The 23159-nt window shown below is 39.5% G+C and overlaps 1 protein-coding gene across 7 annotated transcripts in view; it reads left to right on the top strand.

Annotated features, from left to right (window-relative positions):
• CACNA2D1 (calcium voltage-gated channel auxiliary subunit alpha2delta 1) overlaps positions 1-23159 on the top strand; it is a 516209-nt gene that overhangs the window by 89652 nt on the left and 403398 nt on the right. For all 7 annotated transcript variants that reach the window (XM_070069807.2, XM_070069805.2, XM_070069806.2 and 4 more), the window contains 1 exon segment: positions 2612-2693. In XM_070069807.2, coding sequence (XP_069925908.1) covers positions 2612-2693 — 82 coding nt within the window.

Genomic DNA, 23159 nt, shown 5'->3' with positions numbered 1-23159 from the left:
TTCTAGGACTTGTTCAGTCAGTGCTCAGAGAAGTGAGATAGTTTGAATGAATTCGATAGCAGTGTTGGGGGAGTGCTTTGCCTGCTGTTTAGCATACCTGTGTCCTACATCACAGTACCTGGGCTCAATACCTGGCTCCGGCTGCTGACTCCAGCTTCCTGCTAATGCAGACTCTGGGAAGCAGCAGTGATTGGTTGGGTTTCTGTTACCCATGTGGGAGAACTGGGTTGAGTTCTCAGCTCTGGGTTCTGCATGGCAGAGACTCAGCAGTTGTGGGCATTTGGGGAGTGAGCTAGAGAATGGGAGCTCTGTGCTTCTCTCTCTCTCTCATATAAATAAAAATTTTAAATAAAAATATGTTGTTGGTGGTTTTTGCCCCTACTTGTACCCTACACTATTTGTTTCTAACCTAAAAATGGGCCGCAGTTTTATCTAAGAGTAATATTAAGAATATTAGTTTGTACTTTTCAGATATTCACATTAGCTCGTAAGTAACAGAAAGTATAATATTAGAATGATATTGTGTGATCATAATTCCAGTGGTTCTGCAAATTTCTACTTTATACTTCCATTTGCTTTTTGTGTCGATACTCATTTACCTTTTTCTATCCTAGTCATACAGCATGATTCAATAAATGCTCTTTCTTATTTTTATTTGTTCTAAAATATCTCTAGTTTCAGTGTATTTTGGTCTCTAAGGAGTTTGTTCCACGTGTAAATCCAGTCTCTTCGTGTGTTCCTCTAAGGCATTTCAGCTTTTTTTTTTTTTTTTTTTTTTTTTTTTTTTTTTGACAGGCAGAGTGGACAGTGAGAGAGAGAGACAGAGAGAAAGGTCTTCCTTTGCCGTTGGTTCACCCTCCAATGGCCGCCGCGGCCGGCGCGCTGCGGCCCGCGCACCGCGCTGATCCGATGGCAGGAGCCAGGAGCCAGGTGCTTTTCCTGGTCTCCCATGGGGTGCAGGGCCCAAGCACCTGGGCCATCCTCCACTGCACTCCCTGGCCACAGCAGAGGGCTGGCCTGGAAGAGGGGCAACCGGGACAGAATCCGGTGCCCCGACCAGGACTAGAACCCGGTGTGCCAGCGCCGCAAGGCGGAGGATTAGCCTAGTGAGCCGCGGCGCCGGCCTTCAGCTTCTTATGACCGATGCTCAGTTTTCTTTCTTTCCCTTTAGTTTATCAGCTCGCTGTTCTTTTCATAAGCCTCCTGCATTAGAATCCCTTTGCCATGTCATGCTTTTGTTCCACATTCGAGTTTTGATTCTGTGTGTTTAAGTTCATGTGCAAAAAAAAGTTAGTGAACTTGTACTTTTGGAATTCTCTACTAAGAGGAGAATACACATGCAGTTAAATCTCTGATTCAAGTTATATATATATGTATATATATATGCATATATATATAGTAAGAAGTTGAAATTCATACTTAAATTACTTATTTTTATTCTTACTAACTTTCTAGTATTTCCTTGTGTTTGGTCAGCAAAAAATATTAGGTATGTAACATGAGGATGAAGAAATTAATTGTATGAAGGAATTGCAAGTTAAATTATATTGGTTTATAATGGATGGATATTTGGTAATGTTTTTAATGCCAAGAAACAGTGAAGACAGAACAGTGATTTAGTAAAGTTTTGTGATATCTGTAGCTCATATTTTAAGATATTCATTTCATTAAACTACAAGAGTACTTCAAAAGTTCATTGACAAATGAAACAAATTTATTTTGGTACAAAAAAATGAAATCCATGCATAGATTTTTATCTTACTCATTTTCCAAGAACTTCTTGAAATTCCCTTATATATAACTGAAAAAAGATCTGAACTTTAATCCTTTAATCATAATTTTAATGATCAAATCTTTGCTTTAAAATTTCAGCTTTGATCTAGTAATTTTAAATCTAAGCATCTAGCTAAGGAAATAAAAGACTTTTAAGCTTCATGTCCTAAGATATTTACAGTGGTTAAAAGCAGATGACATCATAAATTTCTTTTAAAAAGAGAGGGTTGTCAAATGTATTATGTAGAGATACTGGAATATTAAGTGGCCATTAAAAAATAAAATGTTTACAAAATATTCCTAATGGCATGGGAAAGGATTTACGATATGACATCAGTGAGACAGATGTGCGAACTTTATATAATGTACTTTCAACCAAATGGAAGAATTTTAAGAGATTAGAAGGGAACACATCAAATTGGTAAGGATGATTAGCCCTGGGTGGTAGAATTATTCATGCATTTTTTCAATTAATCTTATTTAGTACACTGTTACTGTTGGTTTTGGAAGACATATGCTAAAAGACAAAATCCATAGTTTAGAATTTAGTAATCATTTTTATGAAATTTCAAGAAAAAATAAGTATGTTTTAAAAAATAGATGTTTATCTTCATATTAGAGAAGGCATTATTATAATTTTTCTCTTTTTGGTTTGCAGGCATTCCTAAAAGGTTATACACTGAAAGTTCAACCTTTTTGTACACTGGGAGGCTAGACTTAGTGGGATCTAAGAGGGAGAGAAAAGATTTAAAGACAATTCAACCAAGTATTTGAAGCATGAACGTGGAGTATTAGTATGTGGCTCTTCACGGGATTTTCTCTCTTCTGATTTCTGCAGTATCAAGTCATGGGTGGATAAGATGCAAGAAGACCTGGTCACACTGGCAAAAACAGCAAGTGGAGTCAATCAGCTTGTTGATGTGAGTAAAACCCACCAAGAGACTTATCCGTCTTTTCTTTCATGTGAATGCAATTCTATCTTCTAGGAAGCTGCCTTTCTGGGGTTGGCAGCTAGGATATGATTTGTCATTGGAATCCAGTGGTGAGTTTGTGAGAGGGACCTTGGTGCAGCTGGTTATTGTGATCAGGAAGTGGCCTCTGAAGCTTAAAGAAACTTTCACACCCTACTGTTCACACAGCCTCCCTCAGATGATATCGCATAGTGTGCATTCTCCCTCCACACTCAAAGCACAGGCTTAAGCACGTGGCACCCCGTGTTTCCATTATTCAGAACATCTTGCAGAATCCCTCATAGAGTGGTAACCTCAAGTACTGTGTTGGATTCTTTTGTCCTTTGAATATCCTCAGTAGGAACACACTTTTCTTTCTTAGAGGGTGCATTTTATTTCTTCTTTTAAAGATTTCTTTAATGCATTAATTTGAAAAGCAGAATGACAGAGAAAGAGAGACAGAGATCTTCCATCTGCTGGTTCACTCCCCAAATGCGTGCGACAGCCAGGGCAGGGTTAGGCCAAAGCCAGGAGCCAGGAACTCCATCCAGATCTGCCACATGGGCAGCAGGGACTAAGTACTTGGGCCATCCTTCTTTGCCTTCTGAGGCACATTAGCAAGGAGCTGGACCAGAAGTGGAGCAGCCAGGATTTAAACCTATGCTCGGATATAGGACATCAGCATTGCAAGTGGCAGCTTAACCCGCTGTGCCATAGTGCTGGTACCAGTAGATTTTTGTCTTTAAAAACACTTGAAAAGTGTTTACAGCCATTAGTCATTGAATTAGTCATTGAGACTGTTTATAAAGGTTTAGGCACAAGAAATGAAGATACTTTACAGTATGATTTTTCTTATGATTTCTGAACTGGCTAGGTAAACCTGTGTGTGTGTATAGTTTCTAAAATTGCTTTCCTTGGTTAAGGACATGTTCTTGGTTCTGTGAGATTTAGTAAAAATTAAACGTGTTTTCTTTTAGAGTCTCACTACTTCCACATCAGTGTAAGTAATGCAGCAGTCTGAAAGTTCTCTTGTGTTCTTAGTGAAGCAGTGAGGCCTTCTATATGCCAAAACTGCCATGGGGTAATGAGGTGAAATGGTATAATGGCAGTTTCATGTTCAATATGTGACTACTTACACAAGTTGAGTATCCTTTATCCAAAATGCTTGAAGCCAGAATTTCAAAATTTTTCAAATTGTAGAATGTTTCCATATACATTATGAGATATCTTATGGATAGACTGTAAGTCTGCACATGAAATTGATTCATGTTTCATATATACCTTATCCACATAGGTAATTTTATCCAATCTGTTCAGCATACCTGTGTTTTGAATGAGACCCATCACATAAAGTCAGGTGTGGAGTTTTACACTGTGGCATCATGTCGATACTCAAGAACTTTCTGAGTAAGAGCATTTTGGATTAGGAATGCTCAGTCATATATCAGTATTACTCTCTGGGAGAAACTGGATTGTACAGTTAGCTTATGTATTAATAGAACTTAGTAAATAAACCATAAGCAAATGCTTCAAATATTCCAGAATTTCTTAAAAATGTTTGCAGGTTTTAAAAAAAATGTTTATGTATTGAGAGACAGAGGAAAGAAGAGAGAGAGAAAAGAGAATTTTCTATCCATTAATTCAATCCCCAAATACCTGCAAAAGCCAGGGTTGGGCGAGGCTTAAGCCAGGAGCTGGGAATTCCATACGTGTCTCCTACATGGGTGGCAGGGCCTGAGTACTTGTGCCATCATCTGCTGCTCTGAAGTTGAATTAGCAGGAAGGTGGGTCAGAAGTAGAGGAGCTGGAACTGGAACTGACACTGCATTATTGAATATGAGCATCCAAGTAGCTGTTTAACCTGCTTTTCCACAATGCCCACCTCGCATTTATTGCCTTGTAATTAAGACTGTTAATCAAGCCTAAATGCAGTCTGAGCATCCCTGATCTGAAAATTTGAAATCCCAAACGCTTCAAAATCCAAAATGTTTTGGGCTTAGCATGATGCCACAAATGAAAAATTGCACTCCTGAGCTTGTGTGGTGGGTCACATCAAAAGGCAGGTACGTTAAAGATACTGGATAAAATTGCCTTCAGGCTATGTGTATAAAGAACATAAACCAATTTTGTGTTTGCACTTGGGTCCCCTCCCCAAGATATCTTATAATGTATATATAAATATTCCCAAATCTAAAATCCTCCCACATCTAAAACAATTCTTGATCCAGTCGTTTCAGGTAAGAGATATTCAACCTGTATCTGTGAAATAAAGAATGTATTTGAAAATTGAAAAGTGTTCCTTGTTAATAGCAGTCAGGTTTAATTCCAGTCGACACCCACAAAGCACATGATGTGTCCCAGGTGTTGTGCAGGCCACCAAGGGTACACAAAGAAACCCAGTTCCTGTCCTCAAGGAACCTAGTTCTGGTCATCAAACATCTTGATTGCTGCCAATGCAAAGTTGTTGTAAGCTGACACTTGGGGATCAGCAGTGACTCATTGTTAGGCACAGGGGTGAGAATATGAAAGTAAGTAGGATAGTCAATGAGCTGCTTTTAAATGATGGAGTCTGTGAATGTTCTCACAAGTGACTTTCATTAATTTTCATTTAAATACTCTTTAAATTGATGGAGGGGAAGGCTCAACAAAAATGAGAAAAAAAAAGTGAGAGATTACGGATTCTGTATTGATAGATGGAGAATATAAATAAACTGCCTTTGGGAGCCTCTCCTACACTCCTTCAGTCTTCTCCCGCCTGAAAAGCCGCTTGCATGCCTGACCTCCTTGTTAGGTTTGGTGCCAACTTGTTGCCCAGTCTGCATTTGCAGTGAATGATTCTGTGGTCCCAGTCTTAACCTGATAGTTGTTATGGCTCTAGGAATTATAGAACACCAGGAAGATTGTAAATGTTGATGAGTAAGTAAATGATCTTGTCTGGATTAGGTTAACAGAATAGAAGGGAAAGGATGAAAGAAAAATTCTCACAATTTTCTGTTTAGGAGACACATACCTCATTACAGTGACCAAAAAATGACAAAAGAATTTTATAGGGGACATTTAGTCTATTGGTTAAGATGACATATCCCATGCAGAAATACCTGGGTTTGATTTCCAGGTATGGCTCCTGATTCCAGCTTCCTGCAAATGCAGACCCTGGGAGGCACCAGGTCATGACTCTAATAATTAGATTCCTTGGGGTCCATCCAACCCTGTGGGAGACCTGGATTAAATTCCCAGATCCTGGTTCCTTTTCCTTGGCTCAGGACCATTGCATTAATTTGGGTAGTGAACCAGGGGCGGGAGCTCTCTCTGCCTCTTGCTTTCTGCCTATCAAATTCATAAATAATTTTGAAAAATAATTGTATATTACGTAATGGAGGGCACTGCTAGAGATACAGTAGCATTCATTATTGGAAAAAGTAATTCCAGTATTAGAGTGCATGAAATGTGTCACTTTACAAAGATCAGTAATTTCACGTGCCTCATTCCTGATGCCTACAGCAACATAATGTGCACCGAAGCAGTTAATTTCTTTGACCATGAGAACTTAAAGCAAAACCTGGAGGTTGTAAAGTGAGGACCAGAGGTTGAATAAATGGAGGAATTCAGCAGATCTCTGGATGGAGATTCAGTGCCGTGGAAATGGTAACTCTTCTGAAATTAGTTAATACAGCTGTGTTTACTTACTTCACAGGGCTCAGCCAGCTTATAACATGAAGGCCAAGAACCAGTGCATTGTGGCAACATAGGTACAACAGTACATCTTGGCAATTTTATAAAAACTGCTTATGGCTTCCTAATATATTAGTCTAGGGAAGGTTTATAAAGGTTACTGAGTACCTTAACAGAGAAGAAATTTTCCCCAGGTCTCTGCCCATCTTATGTTAAAAAACAAGAATGACGAAGCATAAGTAGCACCCTTGTCCTGGATGAATTCAATTTTTTTTAAGGGAAAAGGTTTACTGTTGGATGGGGACACACACTTCCCCCACCCCACATGAATTCAAGTTTAAAACTAGCTTTTTCTCAACTCTTTCGTTTTCTAATCATTTGGAGAATACACATGTGTAAATTGCATATGCTAATCCACAAAGTAGATGAAATAATTGAGGGAAGAAAAAAACATGGGAAACAAAGAGGTCCTGCAGTTCTTTTCCTTTTCCTTTTTTTTTTAGTGCATTTAATGTGGAAGAACCTTTTCAAAAGCTAAAGGACCTCGTTTTATTCCCATTAATGCTAGCGGTGTGCTCCGCCTGGTACATACATTACCTCAGTAGTCTGCAAGACAACCTTATGCAGCAAGCATCATCATCTTCAATGTGCATGAGGGGATCGTTTGTAAGGTTAAAATTTTGTTCTGGGTTACACAACTACGAAATTGAATGTAATTCTGAAATGTAAAATAAAAATTTTTGTGTGCTTTAGAATTTTACATTTTTATAATTCTATGTGTACTTGGGGAAAGTAAGCACATCCCCAACTAAGTACAAAGTTAGCTTATCTGGTTCTGTTACCGCTCTTTTTAAAAGAGATACAAAAGCCCAGGCTCAGCCACCTACAATTATCCACTCATGAGCATTTCCATTTGAATTTCGTTAAAAAAGGAAATTATAGAAGGAAATTCTGAAATGTAAATTTACATGCTTAATTTAAAACCTTCTGTTCTTGTTGGTATGCGAAGAAATGGTTTTGTGTATATAGCCACAGATAAATCACCAAGAATGGTAACAAACAATAAATTCTCCCTGGTTTTACCATGATGATCGTCCAGCTGAAGCAAACACAATGAGTGTGCTTTATGGAACTCTATAGCATATCCTTAAAAATCATCTTTAAGACTATACTTGGGTTTTCTGATTGCCAGCTTTGTGATCTGGCCAAGATATCCAATGTCCTGGAGTTGCTGGGATTGGGGATACAATGAATATCAAATATTAACATATGATCAGAGACCTGCAGAGTGTTCTGTTAAGAGGAAGCAGACCTGGGCAATCAGAAGTATGTACTCACTGCATTTGTACCGGGAACCACAAACTGCTGCCACCCGGAGCTGTCACTCATGTCACTCTTTTCTTGATACCTCAGAGGCCTTGCTCATTAGTACTTTTTCCTAGCCTCCTCTTCCTTCCAAAAGAAGGATTTGACAGCTGTCATTTACAGATGCTCATTGGACTCTTTAGTGATTCTTTGATCTCTAAACAAAAGATATGTGGTAGTAGGAAATAGGTAAGAAGACAGTATTTTGAAAAATGTTTTTCCTCATTCCCAAATAAGCCCAATTTTCCTGGCAGGGGAGAATTGGAGACAGGGGCCCAGTAGTCCACCAACAGTAGTGAGGGAAGCGAGGTGCCAGGATGCAGAATTTTAGGAGCTGCTTGCTCTCATGCTCCTGAACATGCATGACTTCCAGAGGGAGGGAGCTTTTCTTTGGCTCTGCCCTTGCCTAATGTCAGCCCTGGCTGACATGTAAAATAAAAATTTTTGTGTGCTTTAGAATGTATATTAACATTTTACATTTTTATGATTCTATGTGTACTTGGGGAAAGTACTGGGGCCCGGGGACGGTGGACAAGGGCTCATTTGATCTGAAGCTTTTACTCTGCTTTGCTGGATTTGCAGATGTCGGCACCTGTGGCCAGCACACTCGTCCTTGGCCTCTCCTATGTGTTTCCCTCCAAGCTCCATCTACATAGAACGTCAGATTCCCCTGGCAGCTTTATGAGACTTCAGACTCATATCATGCACTTGTAATCTAAGAGAGGTCACTGATGTATGCTTCTTGGTTGTGACAGAGCTGTTGCTTAAATGCAGATGGAGTTAGAATTTGTAAAAGGTTAGGTTAAAACATGCAAATATTTTTATGAAAGGTGGGATTGAATTTTCTTTTCTGCGACATTTATGTTTGAAAGTGGACTCATTCTACAGTGTTGTCATGGGACATCCTGGCTTTTGATTTTTTTTCATGATCTTCTAAGTTAGCATCAAAAGCACTATCTGGTGCTGGTGTTGTAGTGTGGTAGGTAAAGCCACCACCTGCGATGCCAGCATCCTGTACAGGTGCCAGTTTGAGTCCCTGCTGCTCCACTTCTGATCCAGCACCCTGCTAATGTGCCTGGGAAAGCAGTAGAAGGTGGACCAAGTGCTTAGGCTCCTGTACCCATATGTGAGACCTGGGAGAAGCTCCAAGCTCCTGGCTTCAGCCTGGCCAAAACTCAGCTATTAAAGCCATTTGGGGAGTGAACCAGAGGATGGAAAAATCAATCTTTCTCTGTAACTCTACCTTTCAAATAAAAAAACAATTTAAAAATCTTAAAACAAAAATACTACCCTTGTGTTTCAGTATGCCACTTGAAGATGTAAAGATGAAATGTGTCCAGAAACAGTCTTCATCAGTTCTGTCTGTCGTCTTGTGTAAGTTGGTAGTGGAGAGCTTAATGCATTAACATATGCACAAAAGAAGGTGCTCAAAAGCAGGAGGTGGTTAGGGTACCGGTGGTGATTCTGACCACAGAACAAGCAAGATACACATGCAGCAGGAAGGGCTGGGCAGCTTCTGGGCCAAGAGCTGCAGCAAAGTGGCTGGGTGATGTTAGATTCCTTTTTCCTGCTGATCAAGTGAGCTCTATACTAAGTGTCCTTTCTCCCAGAAATGTTGTAAGGACAATAATCAATGCTTGGAAAAAAGTTCTAAGCTTGTTACTTTTACTGAGCAAGTAGAGCTATTTATTATTATTATTTTATGTTTAGGTTTGTGTCCAGGGTGGCTTTGTTTCCCTCAATAATGAAACACTCTAAGTCAGTTACTGGGACTCTACCTGCATCTCTTTTAAAAAATATTTATTTCCTTATTTAATTTATTGAAAAAGCAGAGAGAGAAATCCACTGATTTATTTCCCAAATGCATATAGGAGTTGGAGCTGGGACAGCTTAAAGTCAGAAGCTGAGAATTCTTTGAATGATTTAAACAATTTTATTTATTTGAAAGGCAGAGTAACAGAGCGAAGGAGAGAGAGTGAGAAAGAGGTCTTCCATCTGCTGGCTCATTCCCCAAATGCCTGTCACAGCCAGGGCTGGACCAGACTGAAGTCTGGATCTAGGAATGCCATTCTTGGTCTCCTATGTGGGTAGTAGGTATCTAAGCACTTGGACCATCATCTGCTGCCTTCTTAGGCACATTAGCACAGAGCTAGATGAATAGTGGAACAACTCGGACTCAAACTGGCGCTCCAGTATGGGACACTGGCATCTCTGGGGCAGCTTGACTTGCTGTGCCACAGTGCCAAGAACCAGGAATTAAATTCAGATGTCCCTTGTGGGTGGCAGAAACCCAGATACTTTAGCCGTTACCTGTTGTCACCCAAGTTGCATATGGTCAGGAAGCTGGAAGTAGTACCAGAGCTAGGACTGAAACCCAAGCACTCTGATATGCGATGTGGGCATCTTAGCCACTGTGACAAACACACACCTCTCTTGATTGATTTGACTAGAATGGGAGAGAGAGAGAGAGAGAGAGAGAGAGAGAGAGAGAGATATCTTTCATATACTGTTTTACTACCCAAATGCTTGCAATAGATAGGTTTGGGCCAGGCTTCAACCATGAGTCAGGAACTCCATCCCAGTCTCCCACATGGCAGGGTCCAAAGTAATTTATCTGCGTTAGCAGGGAGGTGGACTGGAAGCAGAGCAGCCTGGACTCAGAACCAGCACTCATATATGGGTTGCAGGGGTCTCAAGTGGTGTTTGTTTATTTTTCCCCATAAATTTTTGTTTAGTGAATATAAACTTCATAATTACAACTTTAGAGACATGATACCCACCCTCCCGCTTCTCTTCTTCCTCACTCTCCAATTCTCATTTGTTTACTAAGATCTATTTTCAATTAACTTTATACACATATGATTGACTCTCTGTTAAGTAAAGAGTTCAATAAATAGTATTAAAAAAAAAAAAAGAGGTAAGTCAGCTTGAGCATGTCCCGAATTGCACATCTCTTCCCTCTCTTATTCCCACTCTTATATTTAACAGCGATCACTTTTCAGTTAAGTTTCAGCACATAAGAAGAATTGTGTATTGATTACATTATTCAACCAAAAGTATTAAGTAGAACAAACAAAAAAAATACTAAGAGGGATCAAGCTGACTTACCTCAAATGGTAGAGTTAGAAACATACCAGGGGATTCCAATTCAATCCCATCGAGGTGGCATGTACCAATGCCATCTCACTAGTCCCAGTGATCAATTTCTGTTCACAATTGATCATAATGATAGGACTAAGAACCAAAGGGATCACATAAACAAGAATAGTGTCTGCAAATACTAGCTGATAGAATCAAAAAGGGAGAGAATGATCCAACATGGGAAGTGAGATACACAGCAGACCCATAGAATGGCAAATGTCCTAACGGCACTCTGGCCTCATAATCAGCCCTTAAGGCATGTGGATCCAGCTGAAAAGCCCATGAGAGTATTTCAGGCATGGAAAGCCAAGACACTCTGGCAAAAAAAAACAAAACAAAACAAAAAAAACCAAAAAAAAAAAAAACACCTAAATGAAAGATCTCCACAAGTGAGATCCCAGTGGAAAGAACGGGTCATCAAAGAAGGAGGTACCTTTCTCTGAAGGGAGGAGAGAACTTCCACTTTGACCATGGCCTTGTCTAAATATGATCAGAGTCGGTGAACTCGGGGGGCTTCCATAGCCTTGGCAGCTCATGACAAGAGCCTAGGGTGATTACTGAGGCCATAAACAAGAGTGTCAATTTGTTAAGTCAACAACAGGAGTCACTGTGCACTTACTCCTCATGTAGGATCTTTGTCCTTAGTGTGCTGTACATTGAGATTTAATGCTATAACTAGTACTCAAACAGTATTTTTCACTTTATGTTTCTGTGTGGGAGAAAACTGTTGAAATCTGTACTTAATATATGCTAAACTGATCTTCTGTATATAAAGAGAAATGAAAATGAATCTTGATGTGAATGGAAGGGGAGAGGGAGTGGGAAAGGGGAGGGTTGTGGGTTGGAGGGACGTTATGGGGGGGAAGCCATTGTAATCCATATTCTGTACTTTGGAAATTTATATTCATTAAATAAAAGTTAAAAAAAAAAGACTGTTCCTCAACAGTTGAGACAAGGGCTGTTCAAAGTCATTGCTTCTGAAAGTGTCAATTTCACTTCTGTAGATTGCCATTTAGTTGCTCTATTAGTTATCACAGATCAGTGAGAACGTAAGATATTTGTCCTTTTGGGACTAGCTTATTTCACTAAGTTGTTTTCCAGTTTCATCCATTTTGTTGCAAACGACCAGATCTCTCCCTTTTAACTGCTGTATAGTATTCCATGGTTTACACATCCCAAAATTTCTTTATGCAGTCTTCAGTTGATGGGCATTTGGGTTGAATCTGTATTTTAGCTATTGTGAATTGAGCTGCAATAAACATGGGGGATACAGTTAACTTTCATATGCTGATCTTATTTCCCTGGGGTAAATTCCCAGGAGTAAAATGGCTTAGTCATACAATAGGTCTATATTCAAATTTCTGAGGTATTTTAATACTGTCTTCCTTAGTGGCTTTACCAGTTTGCATTCCTATCAGCAGTGAATTAGGGTACCTTTTTCCCCACATCCTTACCAGCACTTGTCATTTGTTGATTTCTGTATGAAAGCCATTTTAACTGCAATGAGGTGAAATCTCACTGTGGTTTTGATTTGCATTTTCCTGATGGCTAGTGACCCTGAGCATTTTTTCATGTGTCTGTTGGCCATTTGGATTTCCTCTTTAGAAAAATACCTGTTTAAGTTCTTTGCCCATTTCTTCATTGGGTTGTTTTGTTGTTGAGTTTCTTGATCTCTGTATATATTCTGGATATTAATCCTTTGAGTTGCCTAGTTTGCAGATAATTTCTTCCCATTTTGTCGGTTGTCTCTTTACTTTCCTGAGTGTTTCTTTTGTAGTACAAAAGCTTCTCAATTTGTTGTAATACCACTTGTCAATTTTGGCTTTGAATGCCTGTGCCTCTGTGGTTTTTTCCAAGAACTCTGCCTATGTGAATGTCTTGCATGATTTCCCCTATTGTCTCGGGTCATAAATTTAGGTCTTTAATCCATTTTGAGTGGATTTTTGTGTAAGGTGCAAGGTGGGAGTCCTGTTTCATACTTCTGCATGTGGAAATCCAGTTTTCCTACACCATTTGTTGAACAGACTGTTCTTGCTCCAGGGATTGATTTTAGCTCTTTTGTTTGTAGATGCATGATTAATTTCTGCTTTTTCTGTTCTGTTCCATTGGTATTTCCATCTGTTTTTGTACTAGTACCAGGCGGTTTTGATTACAGTTGCCCTGTAGTATGTCTTGAAATCCGGTATTATGGCGCTTCTGGATTTGTTTTTGTTGTATAATATTGCTTTAACTATTCAGGATCTCTTGCATTTCCATGTGGATTTCAGCATCATTTTTTTTATATCTGAGAAGAATGTCATTGGTATTTTGATTGGTATCACACTGAATCTATGAATTACTTTTGGTGGTATGGATATTTTGCTGATATTGATTCTTCCAATCCATGAACATGGAAGATTTTTCCATTTCTTTGTATATTCTTTTATTTCTTTCTTTAGTGTTTTATAATTCTATTGTAGAGATCTTTGATACACTTAGTTAAATGTATTCCCAAAGTGTGTGTGTGTGTGTTTTTTTTTTTTTGTAGCTATACGCAGTTTGCTCTGAGGTTTCATCATGAGAAGGTGTTGTATTTTATCAAATGCTTTCTCTGCATATATTGAGATAATCATATAGTTTTTGTTCTTTAATTTGTTAATGTGATGTATCACATTGATTTGCAAATATTGAACCATCCCTGTATACCAAGGATAAATCCCACTTGGTCCAGGGGAATTATCTTTCTGATGTGCTGTTGGATTCAATTGGCTAGTATTTTGTTGAGGATTTTTGAGTCTATGTTCATCAGGGAAAATAGTCTGTAGTTCTCTTTCTCTGCTCTTTCTTTTTCAGGTTTAGGAATTAAGGTGATGCTGGCTTCATAGAAAGTTTGGGAGGATTCCCTCCCTTTCAATTGTTTTGAATAGCTTGAGAAGAATTGGAGTTAATTCTTTAAATGTCTGATAGAATTCAGCAGTGAAGCCATCTGGTCCTAGGCTTTTCTTTGTTGGGAGGGTCTTTATTACTGATTCTTTTTTAAAATTATTTATTTATTTATTTGAAAGGCAGAATTACAGAGAGGCAGAGCAGAGAGCAAAGTCTTCCATCTGCTGGTTCTCTCCCAAGATGGCCATATTGCCTGGAGCTGAGCTGATCCAAAGCCAGGAGCGAAGACCTTCTTCTGGGTCTCCCATGTGGTTTCAGGGGCCCAAGGCCTTGGGCCATCTTCCACTGCTTTTCCAGGCTGTAGCAGAGAGCTGAATCAGAAGTGGAGTAGCCAGAACTCGAACTGGTGCCCATATGTGATGCTGGCACTTAAGATTGCAGCTTTACCCGCTGCACCCCTATTACTGATTCAGTTTCCATCTTCGTTGTTAGTCTGTTTAGGTTTTCTATGTCTTCATGGCCCAATTTAGGTAGGTTATATGTATCTAGGAATCTGTTTCTTCTAGGTTTCCCAGTTTGTTGGCATACATTTCTTTGTAGTAATTTCTGATGATTCTATTTCTGTTACATTTCCTTTTTCATCTATAATTTTATTTATTCGGTCTTATCCCCTCTCCCCCCACTTTGTTTTTTTTTTTTTTTTTTTTTTGGGTTAGTTGGGCCAATGGTTTGTCAACTTTTTTTTTTCCAAAAAAACAACTTTTGGTTTTGCTCATATTTTGTAATTTTTTTTTTGGCTTCGATTTTGTTGATTTCTTCTCTAATTTTAATTATGTATTTTCTCCTACTAGTTTTGGGTTTGGTTTGCTGTTGTTTATCTATGTCCTTGAGTTGCATTGATAGCTTATTTACTTGATGCCTTTCCAATTTCTTGATGTAGGCACCAATTACTATAAACTTTTTTTCTTCACATTGCTTTTGCTATATCCCATAAGTTTTGATGTGTTGTATTGTTTTCATTTACTTCCAGAAATTTTTTGATTTTTATTTTGTTTTCTTCAGTGACCCACTGTTCATTCAGGAGCATGTTGTTCAGTCTTCATGTAGTTGTATATGTTCTAGAGTTTCCTGAGTTATTATTTCCAGCTGCATTCCATTGTGGTCCAAGAAAATGCATGGTATGATTTTGATTTTTTTGAATTTGCTGAGACTTGCTTTATGACTTAACATCTTTTTTCTATCTTTTCATTTTCAGTCTGCCTGTATCCTTGTTGGTGAGATGTGTTTCTTCTAGGCATAAAATAGATGGGTTTTGCTTTTTAGTCTATTATGCCAGTCTGTGTCAGAGGTGGAATGTTGAGGCCATTTACATCCAAGGTGATTATTGATAAGTAAGGACTTTGCCTTGCCATTTTTCCATAAATATTCCTATTATTTTCTTTGGATTTCTTTCATAATTTTACTGGGAAATTTTCTGCCTTCACCTTCTTTCATAGTGATGACCATGTTTCTGTGGTGCAGCATACCCTTAAGCATCTTTTGTAAGGCTGGATGGGTGGTGACAAATTCTTTGAATTTCTATTTGTTATGGGAGGTCTTTATTTCACCTTCATTCATAAATGAGAGCTTTTCAGACTACAGTCAGTATTCTAGTTGACAGTTTTTTTCTCTTAAGACCTGGACTATATCTTGCCATTCTTTCCTAGCCTGTAGGGTTTCTGATGAGAAGTCAGCTGTGAGTCTATTTGGAGATCCTCGGAAAGTAATCTGATATTTCGTGCACATTTAATAATCTTCTCCTTATGTTTCATTGTGGTGAGTTTAATTACAATGTGTTGTGGTGAGGATCTTCTTCTTCTTCTTTTTTTTTTTTCTTCTTTTTGGTCTGATTGTAATATTTCCAGAGGTTTGTCTTCTTACTTGGATATTCTTTCTTCTACTCCACTGAGTTTGTTGTGAAGACTTTCCACAGCATTTATTTGTTTTATTGAATTCTTCATTTTCAAAATTTCATTTTGGTTTCTAAGATCTCAATTTCATGGGAGAAATTTTCTTTCATTTTCATGTCATGTAGATTTCATTAGTTCATGCATTTGCTTCTGTTTAGTTTTAAGTAATCCTATGATCAATTCTTTTGTATTCCATTTCGGGCATTTCTTCAGTCTCTTCATCCTCACATTTTAGTGTTGAAGTGTTGTGTTCTTTTGGGGGAGTCATGTTGTCTTCCTTATTGTTGTTTTTTGGGTTGCTGCATTTATTATTAGTATTTGTGGAGATACTTGTGTTTTTTTTTTTTTTTTTTTTTTTTTAATTCATTTTGTTTTCTTTTGCCCTGTGATGGCTTTTTATCTTTGGACTGTACCTCTGTGGGTTAGTGGAGTGTCCGCTTTTTCAGTGACTACCTGGAGGTGGGTAGTGGATGTAGTCAGGGAACTCTGTCCAGTGCTCCGCGGTGAAGGCAGGGTCTAAGGTGACACCCAGGTTGGATGTGAGGAATCTTTTTTTTTTTCTTTTTTTTTAATCGGAGGGGAGGTTTGTTCTGCTCTGTTGATTTAATCTCAAGCTCACTTCCTCTCCTCAAAGGAGACCAGTGCCTGGGCTTTAGCCCTAGAGGGTATAATACCCAGGCAACTTGTGATAACAGTGGTTAATTACATTGATTTTTAAAGACACAGAATAATCCCAAAGGGATTTCTAATCTTACGATGACTTTAAGTGTTTCATTAACAGGTGTTAAGACTTTTCTTTGTTACCATTTTGTTACAGTATCTTTAATCAACAGTTTCTTAAGCGACACTAGTAATGTAGGCTTAGTTATTTAGTATTTGCTCCAACTGTGTCTCTATCACAGTGGGTCTAAGTCAGGGGCAGTTTTGTCCACCAGAACCTTTTTGGCAATGTTTGGAGATGTTTCTCAGGATCTTTACTGGGGCTGTGGCTGCTCCTAGCATCTTTCCAGCGGCATAGAACCCAGTGCTCTGGCTTAGTGTCCTACACTGCATGGAACATTCTTCCACTATAAAGATATAGGTGGTAGCAAGTGTCAATCAGTACACTTTGAGGTTGAACATCTGTTGTGGAGGAACTGAAGAATTTGAGGCAGGAGTGAATGCATGAAATTCTTGAAGTGCATATATGTCTGTAAAACTGCCTATCAGTTTTGGTAGGTAGCAGTTAGTCTTCAACAAAAGCACTTGTTCATAAGATAGGACAGTGAAGGTGAAATTAAACTGGGCTGCTTTTAAAAATCCCTTTGTTGGCAGTGAAACGAATTTTGGTCGTTTGGGGTTAGAGACATTAAATGGGCAACTCACTCAGCCTATGGTTAATTATTTTTTAATTTAGTTTTAATAGAATCTAGTGTGATCTCTTTCACTTCAAATTGCAAATGAATTTTCAGGACAAAATGCTTCCTCAATTTCCAATTTATGTATGGCTTCAGATAGGGGAGGGAAAAGAGGCTAGGTTGGTAAAGTATCCTAGAATTAAAAACTGATATAATACTTATTTTTGTTTTACTTTTTTATTCTAATTACTTAAATATAATCATCTGTTCCTGCGTATGTGTGGAGAGAATCAGAGGCATGTTTATGATTGATTGTCACCTGTTCTGTTATGTCTTTAACATGTTGCTCACATGTGTCACTGATGTCCTTGCGCATATAACCAGGGCAATTAGCAGTGTGTGCCAGTTCACTAGTTCTGATTTCATTCTTCTAACAGTAGTGTCTCATTTGAAATGAGATGTATCTACAAACCATATTGAATCTGTTACAAATTGATCTAAAATAAAAAAATGAAAGAAAGATGTGGTCTCAGCTAAGAAGCTGTATCATATCAAATAGAAAGAATAATAGATAGGAGAGCTCTTGTGTTTGTTGAAATGTCAACTTGATGCAGTTATCACAGGGAAAAAACACTCTAGACATTTAAAAGTATGACTGAATTACATGTGTGTATGTATGCTCAGATATATGTGTATGTGTATATGTGTGCATGTATGTGTGTATATTCAGGTGATATTTATAGCAGACAAACTTACATTCTGCATTCTTCCTGTTTATTAATAGTGAGAGAAACCACAAGTTTTGATCTAGGTTTTATTGATTGAAAATAGTTTAGAGGGGACTGGCACTGTGGTGCAGCAGGTTAATCTTCCGCCTGTGGTGCCAGCATCCCATATTGGCACTGGTTCTAGTCCTGGCTGCTTCTCTTCAATCCAGCTCTCTGCCTATAGCTTGGGAAAGCAATAGAGGATGGCCCAAGTGCTTGGGCCCCTGCACCCACGTGGGAGACCTGGAGGAAGCTTTCTTGCTCCTGGCTCCTGGCTCCTGGCTTCGGATCAGCTCAGCTCAGCTCTGGCTCTTGTGACCATTTGGGGAGTGAACCAGCAGATGGAAGATCTTTCTTTCTCTCCCTCTCTTTGTCTGCAACTCTGCCTCTCAAATAAATAAATAAAATCTTTAAAAAAATAGCTTTGAGTTGACTGCAGAATAAGATACAAGCCAATCTTCTTTTATAACCTTCCATAATTGTCTCAATTTGATTTTCAGTCTTTATTTTCTAATAATTACTTGTGTCACACATTCTTACTTCTTTCATCCCTTGTTGAAGTACACATTTTCTCTGAGGTGTGGTTATGATCTCATCTTTCTATCATGCACATGTGATTTTACTTCACCTTGAATTCTCATAACATCAATGCCCATGTCTCTTCATTAGGGCACTGCTATTTTCTCTCCTACTGATAATTCCTTTTTTGTGTATTTGTTATTAGAGTATAATTTTTATATTGCATTTACAGTCCTTACATAACTGCTGAGCACCTTAGTTAGCTTTATTATTAGTATTACTTAAGATTTATTTTTATTTATTTGAAAGGCAGAGTTACAGAGAGAGGTAGGTACCAAGAGAGATCTTCCATTTGATGGTTCACTCCCCTAATGGCCACAACAAACGGGGCTGGGCCAGGCCTAAGCCAGGAGCCAGGAGCTTCTTCTGGTCTCCCAAGTGGGTAGAGGGGTACAAGCACTTGGGCCATCCTCCACTGCTTTCCCAGGTACATTATCATTGAGCTTGATTGGAACTGGAGCAGCTGAGACTCAAACAGGTGCCCATATGGGATGCTGGTGCTACAGGCCAGGGCATTAACCTGATGTACCACAACACTGGGTCTTGTGAATTTTTTAGAAAGATTTTATTTATTTATTTGAAAGAGTCACAGACAGAGAGATGGAGAGACAGAGAGAAAGTTCTTACATCTGCTGGTTCACTCCCCAAATGGCTGCAATGGCCAGAGCTAGGCCAACCTGAAGCCAGGAACTAGGAGCTTCTTCCAGGTCTCCAACATGGGTGCAGTGGCCTAAGCACTTAGGGCCATCTTCTGCTTTCCCAGGCCTTTAGCAGAGAGCTGGATTGGAAGAAGAGCAGCTAGGGCTTGAACTGGAGCCCATGTGGGATGCCACAGGTGGAGACTTCACCTATGACACCACAGTGCCGGCCCCAGCTTTATCATTTTGTTAAGTCCAAAATAAATAAATAATTTTACAATAAGGGCATGAAGCTGTTGTATGTCAGCCTTTACATTCCCAGCAGTGCCTGACATCGTAACCAGTATCTCTATCCATTCGTGAGTTTAAGCAATTGAGATTTATTGTGTTGGGCACATACCAACGTACAAAGCAGACAAAAATTTCTGACCTCATGAAACTCCTCCTCTGGTGAAGGTAAATAGAAAATACATAATAGCCATGATTTTAATTTATTTAATTTATGTATAAGAGTACTGGAGGATATTTGCATATACTGAAAAGTAGCAAAATAGAAATCTCAAGTGTTTAAAATTTAAAAGGCCAGTATGGAGAGAGAAAAAAAAAAACGGCTATAATTTACTTAAAAGGAAGTTGTAGAGAATCAAATGTATTTTTTTAAATGAGGCTAACAAAATACCATGCCTCTTATACAATAAATATTATAGCTTCATAAATTTCCTCAGACTATATTGGATTAATATACTTTATCAGTATTTGCATTAAGTTCTTTACCCAGCTGTGCTAAACATAAATGACAATATGCTGAAGAGTACTGAAGAATAACACATTTTGAAAGTTTTGCTTAAGAGATGGGGTTATTTGGGGTGGACATTCAGTGCAGACATTAGGATGCTTGCCTCCTCTATACCTGGGTTCAGGTCCTGGCTCTGGTTTCGAGTCCCGCTTCCTGCTAATGTGCACCCTGGGAGGCAGTGGGTAATGGCTTGCGTGATTGTGTCTCTGCTGTCCGTGTGAGAGACCTGGATTGAGTTCCTGGCTTCCAGGTGTGGCCTTGCCCCTCCCCTGCTTCTGCAGGCATTGAGGGAGAAGACCAGCACACAAAAGTTCAGTCTCCTTCTCTCTGCCTTTCAAATGAATAAAAGTAAATTAATATTAAAAATGACAGATGACATTATTTGCTATTTTCATCAAAGGGGAAGATGAAAGAGGTTGGAAAATCAGGGGTTTGCTAGAAAATAATGCATCATTTTAGGCAAAATTCACTAATTTTCTTAGAAAAGTAGGTTGACTTTTATTTTCCTTTTTGGAAAATATATTCTTTAAAAAATTATATTTCTTTTGTTTACTTTAGAAGCAGAGAGATAAGGAGAAAGAGAGAGAGTGCCTATTTGCCTGATCATTCCCCAGTGCCTGGAAGCCAGGAACTTAACTGAGGTCTCCTGTGTGGCTAGCAAGCACCCCAGCTACTTGAACCAAACACTTTTCTGGCAATATGCATTCTACCATTGGTTAGACCTAGACTCACCAGTTGCTTCTCACTTTGGGTGAAGGAACCTTTGCATACCTCAATATTTCTCTATGTTGGTCAGCTTAGATGATGATAAGACTAACAAATAAAAAGAAATATCCTATTTCTGAATTGTCAAGTATCTTTAGTTAAGGGATCTTTGATCCCTGGAAGTGGCTAAGCATCGTCATGATGTCATTCTTTTGTGTTAACACAACTTGAGATATAAGACATTCTCAGTTGCTAGGGAACACTTAATGGAAAAAAAAATCCACAAACCGGTCCACATTGTAAAGTTCAACAAATGTTAAGTGAAACTGATTTCATGGCTATTGAAATCAACCAAATGACAGCGAGTCTCTTTTGTTGCCAGAATTAGCATTGAAGATACATGAGTTTGAAGTCAGCCAATGAATATAGTAAGGTAAGAATGATGGTGGGAGATAATGTAACATTTTCCTTGTAATTCCTCTCCCATTCTTAGGAGATAGAATCATCTTTATTCATCCAGTTCATCTAACTTTTATACAGTATATGCATGTCCATTTTGATAAGTTTTGCTTCTCTGTCTAGACTTTCTTCTTAGAACCTTACCCAACTGTGATGGTAATAATGACTGTCCTTGAGCTAATTTCATTATGTCCTGAAGCCTACGGGAAATTGTACATTTTTGACTGCAGTGCTCATTTTTCATATTCATCAGAATCTAATGACTAATGCAGTGAAAGTGCAAAGTGATAATTAATAAATACCATTCATCACAGTTTCCAAATGCAGTCTTTGTTAGGATTTCTGGTTTTAGGAGCAGTGGTTCACTTAGGGAGTTTACTGTAGAAGCATTCATTAGGAATGCAACCAGCTGAAGTTGGGAGCAGGCTGCATTTTAGCAGGAATGTAGGGTGTGTAGACGACACTGGTGAGGAGAAGGGTGGTGCAGAACCTCTTCCAGAGGCTGATCATTCTTCATCCTTTTCCTTTTCCTTTTCCTACTCCTACTCCTACTCCTACTCCTACTCCTACTCCTACTCCTACTCCTACAGGCAGAGTGGACAGTGAGAGAGAGAGAGGTCTTCCTTTGCCGTTGGTTCACCCTCCAATGGCCGCTGCGGCCGGCGCACGGCGCTGATCCGATGGCAGGAGCCAGGTACTTCTGGTCTCCCATGGGGTGCAGGGCCCAAGCACTTGGGCCATCCTCCACTGCACTCCCTGGCCACAGCAGAGAGCTGGCCTGGAAGAGGGGCAAAACCGGCACAGAATCCAGTGCCCTGACTGGGACTAGAACCCGGTATGCGGGCACCGCAAGGTGGAGGATTAGCCTAGTGAGCCGCAGCGCCGGCCCTGATCATTCTTGTTGACTCTCATTGGGGAGCTCTGGACCACTGCTGACTCCTTGCTACTGTGACAAAAAATATAACTGGCTTCAGCCAATGCCAACTGATAGTCTTGTCACTCTGTTGATCATAAAGTCCTCTGCTTGTCTCAGCACCTCTTTCCCGTTCCTGTTTCTTCAAATCCGGTAGTGTTGGGTTGATCCCCTCTCAAACTGCCCTTGAACTGTCTCACCCTGAAAATCTACGGTCATCTTCTAAATCTTAAGGTTGATTCATTATCTGCAAACTTTGTTCCCTGTGCTATATAACATACTTACAGGTTCCAGGGATGAAGATGTTGACACCATGGTTCTATCTGCTGCCACCATCCCTTCTTTTGCTCAATTTCATCTGAATGCTATCTTCCTTCCACAAGTCTTTTCAATTCTGCTTCTACTTATGGTCCTTGATCTGTGATATTCTATCCTGTGGCCATCGTATGGTGAGAAAATGTCATTGGTTCAAAGTGTTAACACTACTTTTCCGGTTCCTTATAACTGGGCGCTCTCAAACCACTGAACCAGAAGCCAGCCTGCTCGTTGGTCTGAAGTGAATTCTAGCGCAGTCGTTTGAGGGCCAAGGACAGGGTCGTGGCTTGGAATACTGCCAGCCGCACGTAGGAAAGCTAAGGGCCCCTTTTTCGTCAGGGGTTGACAGGAGGAAACCTTCCCCAGAAGGCCAGCTTTGGGCATGGCAGAAATGTGGAGTACACGACATATCTCACGGAAGAAGTTGCAAGTGCCTACTTGGAGGATGAGGTAGTCACAGTTTGTAAACTTCAGATCTAATATACAGACGCTAGACTGAGTTTCCCTTCGGAGAACTGAACTTGTTCGTGAGCAGGATGGGCAAACTTTAGAAATTAAAACAGTGCAGATTTATTGTTTCACAATGCTGTCAATCATAACACTAATCACTTAAAGATGAGCATCTTTCTGTTCGAAGCACCCTTTTGAGGTCCATTAAGGGTTTCATCCATTCTGAGATCCAACTCCCTTGCAGTGTTCTCTGACATTTGTTACTGACTTGGCTGCTTGGAGTCTGGGTACAAGGGGGAAGCTTATGGGACTAGGTGTCTGGTGTATTTGCTCGTGTTTGTTCTCTTGACTAAGATAATGGTCAAGATTGCTAGTAAGAACTGGCCAAGGCTGGCACTGCAGCTCAATAGGCTAATCCTCTGCCTGTGGCACCGGCACCCTGGGTTCTAGTCCAGGTTGGGGCGCCGGATTCTGTCCCTGTTGCC

This window comes from Oryctolagus cuniculus, chromosome 3 (genome assembly GCF_051225735.1).
Source record: "Oryctolagus cuniculus isolate XC-2025 breed Fujian yellow rabbit chromosome 3, ASM5122573v1, whole genome shotgun sequence".
In the NCBI taxonomy this organism is placed as follows: domain Eukaryota; kingdom Metazoa; phylum Chordata; class Mammalia; order Lagomorpha; family Leporidae; genus Oryctolagus; species Oryctolagus cuniculus.
Note: the sequence above shows the minus strand (reverse complement) of the source record. Positions and strands in the feature narration are given on the sequence as shown.